The 10644-nt window shown below is 44.3% G+C and overlaps 2 protein-coding genes across 2 annotated transcripts in view; both read right to left on the reverse strand.

The window, feature by feature from the left end:
* The window catches only part of corin (corin, serine peptidase), a 20632-nt gene extending 19330 nt beyond the window's left edge, over positions 1–1302 (reverse strand). Inside the window, exons 1-2 of the mRNA XM_037684077.1 lie at positions 1249–1302; positions 1017–1065 (exon numbers count right to left, since the gene is read on the reverse strand). Coding sequence (XP_037540005.1) covers positions 1017–1065; positions 1249–1302 — 103 coding nt within the window. The remainder of the gene's footprint in view (positions 1–1016; positions 1066–1248) is intronic.
* A 1386-nt stretch (positions 1303–2688) lies between these two features.
* The window catches only part of nfxl1 (nuclear transcription factor, X-box binding-like 1), a 23952-nt gene continuing 15996 nt past the window's right edge, over positions 2689–10644 (reverse strand). Inside the window, exons 18-25 of the mRNA XM_037677078.1 lie at positions 9142–9163; positions 8644–8766; positions 8415–8569; positions 8229–8298; positions 7505–7609; positions 3435–3515; positions 3313–3366; positions 2689–3152 (exon numbers count right to left, since the gene is read on the reverse strand). Coding sequence (XP_037533006.1) covers positions 2961–3152; positions 3313–3366; positions 3435–3515; positions 7505–7609; positions 8229–8298; positions 8415–8569; positions 8644–8766; positions 9142–9163 — 802 coding nt within the window. The 3' untranslated portion in view covers positions 2689–2960. The remainder of the gene's footprint in view (positions 3153–3312; positions 3367–3434; positions 3516–7504; positions 7610–8228; positions 8299–8414; positions 8570–8643; positions 8767–9141; positions 9164–10644) is intronic.

Genomic DNA, 10644 nt, shown 5'->3' on the forward strand with positions numbered 1-10644 from the left:
GTAAATAAACTGTTTGTGAATAAACTGTTTGTAAATAAACTGTTTGTAAATAAACTGTTTGTAAATAAACTGTTTGTAAATAAACTGTTTGTAAACAAACAGTTAGTAAATAAACTGTTTGTAAATAAACTGTTTGTGAATAAACTGTTTGTAAATAAACTGTTTGTAAATAAACTGTTTGTAAATAAACTGTTTGTGAACAAACTGTTTGTAAATAAACTGTTTGTGAATAAACAGTTTGTAAATAAACTGTTTGTGAATAAACTGTTTGTAAATAAACTGTTTGTGAATAAACAGTTTGTAAATAAACTGTTTGTGAATAAACAGTTTGTAAATAAACAGTTTGTAAATAAACTGTTTGTGAATAAACAGTTTGTAAATAAACTGTTTGTGAATAAACTGTTTGTAAATAAACAGTTTGTAAATAAACTGTTTGTGAATAAACAGTTTGTAAATAAACTGTTTGTGAATAAACTGTTTGTAAATAAACTGTTTGTGAATAAACTGTTTGTAAATAAACTGTTTGTGAATAAACTGTTTGTGAATAAACTGTTTGTAAATAAACTGTAGATCAGTCGTTAAAGTTTACATTTGTTGTGATGTTTCCTGTTTGTTCACATGTTGTTGTTGTTGTTGTTGTTTTCTTCTGAAGGCACAAGAACAACTTTAAACAATTTTAGTTTGTTTACATGTTTTATTGTCTGACAGAAGTTGAACACGAGGTTCTGAATGTTCTGGTTCTGGAATATTTCAGTCTGAAGGAAAAATGACTCAAACTGAGCCCAAACATTAAACTGTCAGAATCACTCAGAAACATTTATAATTTAATTATTGACCAAAACAACAAACACTTTAATTAGTTTGTAAATAAACAAAATGATGACTGGATTATTGAAAACAAGAGAAATAAAAACATTTATGAACTAATAAATAATAAAACATGAATGTATCAAAGTTAATGAACTTCAAGATGAAGAAGAAACAGCTGAAGGTTTGGAGGAGCTTTAGCTGCGGACTCTGTCTCGGAGGGACACAGAGACTCAGAGACACAGAGGGACACAGAGACTCAGAGACACAGAGGGACACAGAGACTCAGAGACACAGAGGGACACAGAGACTCAGAGACACAGAGGGACACAGAGACACAGAGACTCAGAGACACAGAGGGACACAGATACACACATAGGATAAAGGGACACAGAGGAGACACAGAGGACAAAGGGACACATGGAGGACACACAGACTCACCGAGGCTCCGCTGAAGGTGACGCCCGGGAAGGTCTCCCTCCGAGCGGACAACATGAGCTGCAGCAGCCGCTGAGCCGGATCTTCATCTGAGGGACACGAGCTGGACCAGGACCGACTACTGCTCAGGCTCCGCCCCCTGAGACACGCACAGGCACAGACTCCGCCCCCTCACACACACACTCAGGTTATCCGCACGTGATGAGGTCCAACATGAGATTTAAGGTGTGTGGGCGGAGCCTCACGTCTCTGTCAGTCACGTGACCCCAAAACCTGAGACCGGCTGAGGTCTGAGGGGACGAAAAGGTTTAATGTGGACAGAAAGAGACAAACTGAGTCTGGTTCAGGGTCTGGGTGAGACTCTTCAGGGGTCTCTTTAATAAAGAGTTTAATAAAAACATTTTATTCAAGGTCTACGTGGGTTCTGGACTGGACACAGATCTAAATGTAGACCAAAGTCTGGAGTCTGGACTGGGTAGATTCAGGTCTGTAGCTCAGGTCTGAACTGGAGCCAATTCTAGATTTAGATTCAGCCAGGTCTGGACTCGGGTCTAGACTTGGGTTGTAATCAGGTCTGGGTTCTGATTTAGATTCAGGTTTTATTTCAGACCTGAACTCAGGGCTGGACTGGACTCAGACTGAGTTCAGTCCAGCCCTGAGTTCAGTTCGAGGTAAGGGTCTGAACTGAAACCTAGACCCAGATCTAGGCCCAGGTCTGGACCTCGGTCAGTTGAACATCTGAATGTAGGCTGAACAGGATTCCTGGACCCTGTGGGTCTCCAGTTAGTTCTGTTCTCAGGACCATGTTGCCTCATGTTTGTCTTTTTGGACTTGTCCTGGTTCTGTTGGACTCAGAAGTTGGACCATTGTCCCATAGGTTGGCTCAATCCAGAACCCAGACTCTGAGGTGGTCTGGGGTCTCAGCCACCCCTGACATTACTGAGGACCCCAGAGACCAGACCCCCATCAGGCAGTCTGCCTCCTGATGGGGGTCCGGTCCAGACCAGGGACAGTACTCTGGACTCTGCAGTGGACTCATATGGCCCTCAGGATTCAGATCAAACTGTTTCTGAGGTCAAAGTTCATCCTGAACCGGGTCAGAACCAGGACCTCAGCCCCCCAGGAGACGTTTGGACTCCAGTCTTAGTTTCTTCTTCTTGTCTCAGGCAGGAAGAAGTTTGTTCTGACCGTCAGTAAATCCTCTTTCCTCTGGACTCCAGCTGGGTCAGAACCAGAACTTTTTCTGGACTTTAGTGTTTAATATTTAAAAGTCAAAGAACTCGCTGGAGGAAAACTTTTATTCTGAAGGTTCTGACAGTTAAAACTTCAAATTAAAACAGAAATTCAACACGATGAGGTTCAATGTTTTATTTTCTAAGATTTCAAAAAGAAAAAGAACAAATTCATCTCAAATTATTCATCTCAGATTATTCATCTCAGATTATTGATGAACCAAAAACAAACTCATTTTGAGACCAAGCATCACTTCCTGTTTGACTCAAACATCAAAGGACTCGTTGAAGCCGACCTGCTGCTGTAGATCCAGATGGTCCAGACGGTCCAGGCGGTTCTGGTTCCTGTCTCGTGGGAGCTGTTAGGAACAGCTGATGTTGGATTATTTAAACTCAACCTGACACTCTTCTCATCTGGAAACATCTGGATCGGTTCTAGCCTAAAAGCAGAAAGCAGGAGCAGTGGAGGAGGCCACGCCTCCTTCAGGTGGAGGTCAGCAGGAAGTAGGCGGCGGCGGACAGCAGGACTCCGCCCAGAGGGACGAGGACCAAGGCGGCGCACCTCCTCCACCACCTCCTCACCCTGGCCTGCTCGTCGTCCACCTCCTCCCTCCTCTTCCTCTTGTTCCTGCGCCCTCCTCTCTGCTGACGCTTCTCGAAGGCCTCCAGCTCCTCCTGAACACAAACAGAAGAAAACCTGCAGGACCTGGAGGACTGACTGCATCAGGACTTCTGCACACACCTGTCAGCCTGACACCTGGACTGACCTCACCTGTCGGCAGGTGTCCGACAGCTTTGGTAGGTCAGAACAGGAAAGTTTTATCATCAGACTGACCTGAAGCTTCCTCTGCTCCTCTTCCTCAGCTGCTCTTAGCTCCGCCTCCTTCACCTGGACATACAGATCAGTCAGAGTGTGTGTGTTCAGGTGTGGATGATAGTGTACAGGTGTGTGTTTACCTGGCTGACTTTCTTCTGCTGGTCTCTGCAGACATCGTCGCACTGAAGATCACACTGAGCCTGCAAAGAACACACCACCTCCTACACGCACACGCACGCACGCACGCACGCACGCACGCACACAGGCAGTGTGATCAACTGGCTCCTTGGTTCAATTCTGAGTTACGTACGTTAAAACAGACATTTATAAAAGCTGGAAAGAAAATGGCGCTCCACTGATGTTGAGGAATCACTTATCCTGGAGAGATAATCTGCTCACGTAGAAAAGGTAAAACTAGAACTTTATATTTTTCATCTTTAATTGATGAGAATAAAAATAACCCAGGTTCCTTTTCAGCACCATAGCTAGTTTAATGAGAAATCCTCTCTGTTGATTCATGTGTCTCTACAACTATAATCAGAGATGACTTCATGAGATTCTTTATAAATACAATTATTTAAATTAGGGAAAACAATTCAAACCATCCTTCCTACTATCGCCTCTGGTTCTGTGCCAGATGAGACAACTTTAAAAATTTCACTAGAACCTGATTTATGTTTGGACAGTTTTTGTCCTGTTGAGCTCTGAATTGTCACAAATAATATCTTCATCCAAACCATCCACATGCCTGCTAGATCCCATTCCAACCAGACTGTTTAAAGAGGTACTTCCCTTAATTAATAACCACGTCTTGGATCTGCTTAATTTGTTTCAAATAAATGGTTACGTACCACAGAGCTTTAAGATTGTTGTAACTAAACCTTTACTTAAGAAGTCTGATCTTGATTCAGAAATCCTGACCAACTATAGATCTATATCTAATCTAACGTTCATCTCAAAAATTCTAGAGAAAATAGTTGCAGGTCAGTTGTGTGAACATCTACAAAGAAATAATCTGTTGGAAGAGTTTCAGTCAGGGTTTAGAGCTCATCATAGCACAGAAACAGCACTAGTAAAAGTCACTAATGATATTCTCATGGCCTCAGACAATGGACTTGTGTCTCTACTGGTCCTGTTAGACCTCAGTGCTGCATTTGATCCAGTTGATCTCAATATTTTACTACAGAGGCTTGAATATGATGTTGGGATTACAGGAACAGCTCTAAATTAATTTAAATCATATCTATCTGATAGATTCCAGTTTGTAAATGTAAATAATAAATCATCATACACCAACGTTAGTCATGGAGATCCTCAGGGTTCAGTGCTTGGACAAATACTCTTTATCTTATATATGCTTCCATTAGGTAAAGTTATTAAACAGCATGGGATAAATGTTCATTGTTATGCTGATGATACACAATTATATTTGTCCATTAAACCCAATGAATCCAATCAGTCAGTGAGGATCCACAACTTCTTCTCCACCATAACCCTCAGCACTGGCTGGTTTTTGGACCTGAGCACCTTAGGAATGAATGTTTCAGTCTTTCTCCCTCCTTAGATGCATTAATCTGTCCTCCAGCTCTAATGTTAAAAATCTTGGTGTTATTTTTGATCAGGACATGTCTTTTATCCCCCACATTAAAAACGTTACTAGAACCTCCTTCTTCCACCTGCGTAATATCACTAACATTAGAAACATCTGATCTAAAGATACCATACCATACCAATTTATTTATATAGCACTTAAAACAGCAACAAGGCCAACCAAAGTGCTGTACAAAAGAACCAAACATGCACAGCAGACAGGAAAACATAAAATAGAAATACAGATACAAATAGCAGCAGAAGCTAACTAAAATGGCCAACAGAGTAGAGAACAGACCGGACCAAAACAAATCACAACGTGTTAAAAGCAAGCGAATAGAAGTGGGTCTTCAAGCGAGACTTAAAGACTGAGAGTGTGGGAGCCTGCCGGACACTCAGTGGCAACTCATTCCACAGTCGTGGACCTGCGACAGAGAAAGCCCTGTCACCTCTGAGCTTACGACGGGTTTCTGGGACTGAGAGAAGCATCTGGTCTGCTGACCTCAGAGAGCGCGGTGGGACATATGGCTGCAGAAGATCAGTGAGATAGGATGGGGCGGAACTGTTCAGTGATTTAAAAACATACATGAGAATTTTGAATTGGATCCGAAGGTGAATGGGTAGCCAGTGCAGGGAGGCCAAAACTGGCGTGATGTGCTCTCTATAGCCTGTACCAGTTAAAAATCGGGCTGCAGCATTTTGGACCAGTTGTAGACGAGCAATGGAGGACTGACTGATTCCAAACAGAAGTGAATTGCAGTAATCAAGCCTAGATGTTATGAAGGCGTGGATCACTGTCTCAAGGTTCTTTTTGGAGAGTATAGGCTTCAGCTTAGACAGCCGTCTCAGCTGAAAAAAACAGGATTTGACCATCATGTTTACGTGACTGTTGAGTTTTAAGGACGGGTCCATTATCACCCCCAGATTAGTCACCTTTTGTTTCTCTAGCGGGGCTAGAGAGAAAAGGTCAATGTCATGGTTCATGAGTGAGCCACTGGGATGGAACAGCATGACTTCAGACTTCTTCTCATTGAAGCTTAAGAAGTTTAAAGCCATCCAGTCCCGGATGTCAGCCAGGCAGTCAAGAAGAGGCTGAGTAGAGCGTGTGCCTCTGTGCCTCAGGGGGAAGTAAATTTGAAATTAATTTAATCTTGAATTTAAAGATGATGCAGAAAAACTGGTCCATGCATTTGTCACGTCTAGACTGGACTATTGCAATGGTTTATTATCTGGGTGTCCAAATACTTCTTTAAAACGTCTTCAGTTGATCCAAAATGCTGCTGCCAGAGTCTTAACTGGAGTTACTGGGAGAGATCATATCTCTCCAGTTTTAGCTTCTCTCCATTGGCTCCCTGTCAAATCCAGAATAGAATTCAAAATCTTACTTCTAACCTACAAAGCTCTCAACAACCTAGCTCCATCTTATATTACAGATCTTATTGTTCCATATTTTCCTAACAGAGCACTTCTCTCTCAGACTGCAGGTTTACTTGTGGTTCCTAGAGTTTCCAGCAGCAGAATGGGAGGAAGATCTTTCAGTTCTCAGGCTCCTCTCTTGTGGAACCAACTTCCAGTTTCTGTCCATGAGGCTGACACATTGTCCAGTTTAAGACTTTCCTTTTTGATAAATCCTATAGTTAGGGTTGGCTTGTTATGCTGCTATAGACTTAGACTACTAGAAGACAAATTGACCTCATGTCCTTAAATGAATTGTTAAAACTGAATAGTTTTCATTTGATACCATTTCTATCTTAACATGTGATCCTTGACCTGCCATTGTGTATCTGTTCCTACCAAACCCAGCCGGTGGAAGCAGATGGTCCTCTTGTCCTGATCCTGGTTCTGCTAAAGGTTTCTTCCTCATGAGGGAGTTTTTCTTTCCACTGTCGCCTTCATGCTTGTTCAAGATGAGAGTTCTGTGATGGAGTTAAACTCAAAGCTGCTCCTCACATAAATAATGTTCAATTATTATTTTATAGATGAATGTTTCTGTTAAATTATTATTTTATACATGAATGTTTCTGTTAAATTATTATTTTATAGATGAATGTTTCTGTTCAATTATTATTTTATACATGAATGTTTCTGTTAAATTGTTATTTTATATTTGAATGTTTCTGTTAAATTATTATTTAAATAGATGAATGTTTCTGTTCAATTATTATTTTAATATTTGAATGTTTCTGTTCAGTCCCTGAGATGATTCTGTTGAGACTTGGAGCTGAAGAAATAAACTGAATTGAAATTGATTGACACACTGAACTTGTGAACAGGTGTGCTCAGAAAGAGTTAGGAGGCTGCAGGATGACACGTCACACATTCAAACTCTGACATCACTGGACTGTTCAACCTGGGCCTGTCTGGACCTTCAGAACCATCCGTCAGTTTAAACGGATCACAGGAAGTTGGACTGAAACGTTTCCAGAACTTTAACACATTTTAAACAATCACAGCTGAACATGGAGGAGTTTACAGATTTTATCACAGTCTGATGATGTCAGTCTGTGTCTGAAGAGAGGCCCCTCCCCTTTCTGCTCCCTACAGAGGCAGGAACCACCATGACAACCAGGGACTCAGCAGGTTCTGGGTCTCTGTCTTCTGCAGCAGGGACAGGTCTTACCTTCCTGATCCTCTTGCAGGGACAGCGGAGCTTCACCTTCTGCTGGCAGCTCTCCTCACACACACCTGGATGACACACCTGTTTACAGCGATGGCCGCAGCTCAGCTGCAGAGACAACAAACAGGTTTCACCCACAGACCAGAGCCTGGTTCCTCTAGAGACCTGCTGTCTGTCTCTGAGACAGGCTCTGATCACACTGTCCTGGAGGACTCAGACTCTGTCCTGGAGGACTCTGGTGGCAGCCATCTTGTATTTTGACGTTACAACTTTTATTTTGGATGGTGACTGTTCTGCAGCAACACCAAACTGGAGGTTGGTCAGAGGGACAAAAAGTCTTTCCAGTTCCCCTCTTAGCTTCATGATGGGGACACAAGAAACCTCTGCTGGTCCCAGAGCTTGGACATCCACTTTCATTAGTTTCAACTGAGAAAGTTCCTCAGAAGAAAAATCATTCTGACGGTAAAAACTCTTAAAATTCACCAGAGTTCAGACCGACAGAGTTTACAGCCTCAGGTGAACCAATCAGGAGCTTGGATCTCCAGAACAGCCAATCAGGAGCTTGGATCTCCAGAACAGCCAATCAGGAGCTTGGATCTCCAGAACAGCCAATCAGGAGCTTGGATCTCCATAACAACCAATCAGGAGCTTGGATCTCTAGAACAGCCAATAAGGAGCTTGGATCTCCAGAAGAGCCAATCAGGAACTGGTGTGTGTTGGTGCGTACCTCTTTAGGACACTGGTTGTTGCAGGTGCTCAGCTGTACCTTCGTCTGCTCATCAGCTGATGATAACTTCCTGCAGAGAAAATTAATCAACCAATCAGAGGCGTCATCAGACCTGACGCTGCTAATGAAGCTCGGCGTGACGTTACCATGGAAACAGCTAATAAAATGTGTGTGTGCGTGACTGACGTGCACTCCACGTAGAGCATGCTGATCCTGCAGTGGCAGCGCTGGCGGATCATGTGACAGCAGGGGGGGCAGTCTCCAGGGTGACAGGGGCGGGGACAGGGGTGTGGACAGCCTGGTGGGCGGGGCTTACTGCAGCTCTCCTCACACACCTCACACTGCAGAGAAACAGTCGGGTCATCACGACGTCACTCAGGTACAATGAGCACCTGTAGGGGGGGGGGGGGCTGACCTTGTTGCCGTTGGTAACCAGGTGACACTCCAGGCTGCAGCTGTGGTTCCCACAGACCAGAGGACGTCCACAGGCCCGTCCACAGGAGAACCGACCCTGACGATGACACGGCACCGGGCTGACCTGCAGGAACGCACAGAGACCGTTGAAGATGGACAGGAGGGACAGGACAGGAGGGACAGGACAGGAGGACAGAGCTGATGGACAGACACAGGAGGTCAAAGGTCAAACTGAGCTCAGGGAGACTGAGGACAGAGGAAGTTATAACTGACACAGAAACGAGGAGTTCTGTTCAAGGAGCTGGTTCTGTTTGTGCTGGTTCTGTTTGTGCTGGTTCTGATTGTGCTGGTTCTGTTTGTGCTGGTTCTGATTGTGCTGGTTCTGTTTGTGCTGGTTCTGTTTGTGCTGGTTCTGATTGTGCTGGTTCTGATTGTGCTGGTTCTGTTTGTGCTGGTTCTGATGGAAGGCGGAGCAGAACAGAAAGAACCCAGTTCTTACCTCGTGTTCTCCAAAACAGGACCTGAAAGACAAAGAGAGACTCGGTAACATCAAAGCAGATTTTATGAACCGGGCTGTGCTGGTTCTGATCAGCACAACTGGACCCAAACACAACAGAGCCTGGTTTTAGTGTTTACAGAAAAACAAACAAACGTTTGTTGTTGACAGTTTATGACCACAGAGGATTCTGTCTGGTCTGCTCTCAGATCGGATCAGAACAAAGTTCTTTCTTCTGTTTTCTAACAGGATGGGCCCAGAGTCCGAGTGGTTCTGGTTCTGTCTGCAGCTTTCACATTACAGCCTGGCTCTGGACCGGGTCTGTGATCTGAGGAGACCACCTATGATCCTCCAGAACCGAACCTGAAGGAGACCGGATCAGTACCAAGCATCTGTATGAGCAGCTGCTGTGAGAGAGAGACTGAGATCAGAACCATCTGAGACGGACCCAAACATCCAGGCCGAGTCAGAACCAGCTGCTGCTGGGTTCAGACACACACAGGGTGTGTTCCTGTGAGGTCCAACGGGTCGTGACGGGTCCAGGAGGGACCCTGTGGTTCTGGCTCTGGACTGCATGGTGAGAAGGTTCTGGTTCTGTTAAACACTTGTGGTGACCCGTCGGGTCAGGTTTCTTCCTGCTGTTTGAGTTTTGAGCTCAGACACAGAAAAAGGTCCGGTTCACTTTACACAAACGTTCACAACATTCATTCATTTGTTTATTTATTTATTCATTTATTTATTTGTTCATTTATTTGTTTATTTATCATTCGTTCTTTTATTTATTTATTTGTGACTCATAAAATAAAAACTCTAAAGACTTGACTCAACCCACGCACTTTACAGTGTTCACATGAACGCACCACGGGGTCCACAAACGCATCATTTCAGTCTGTACAAGCAGGAGGAGTCTGCAGTACCAATGATCAGATACACGTGCACGGATAAGCTGCTGTGCACAGATCAACTCATACATGTGCACGGCTGAGCTGCTGTGCACGGCTCAGCTGCTGTGCACGGATCATCTGATACATGTGCACGGATCAGCTGCTGTGCACGGATCATCTGATACATGTGCACGGATCAGCTGCTGTGCACAGATCAACTCATACATGTGCACGGCTCAGCTGCTGTGCACGGATCAGCTGCTGTGCACGGATCATCTGATACATGTGCACGGATAAGCTGCTGTGCACGGATCATCTGATACATGTGCACAGATCAGCTGCTGTGCACAGATCAACTCATACATGTGCACGGCTCAGCTGCTGTGCACGGATCAGCTGCTGTGCACGGATCATCTGATACATGTGCACGGATAAGCTGCTGTGCACGGATCATCTGATACATGTGCACAGATCAGCTGCTGTGCACGGATCATCTGATACACGTGCACAGATCAGCTGCTGTGCATGGATCAGCTGCTGTGCACGGATCAGCTGCTGTGCACGGATCAGCTGCTGTGCACAGATCAGCTGCTGTGCACGGATCATCTGATACACGTGCACA

This window comes from Nematolebias whitei, chromosome 1, assembly GCF_014905685.2.
Source record: "Nematolebias whitei isolate Nwh7 chromosome 1, NemWhi1, whole genome shotgun sequence".
Classification (NCBI taxonomy): Eukaryota; Metazoa; Chordata; class Actinopteri; order Cyprinodontiformes; family Rivulidae; genus Nematolebias; species Nematolebias whitei.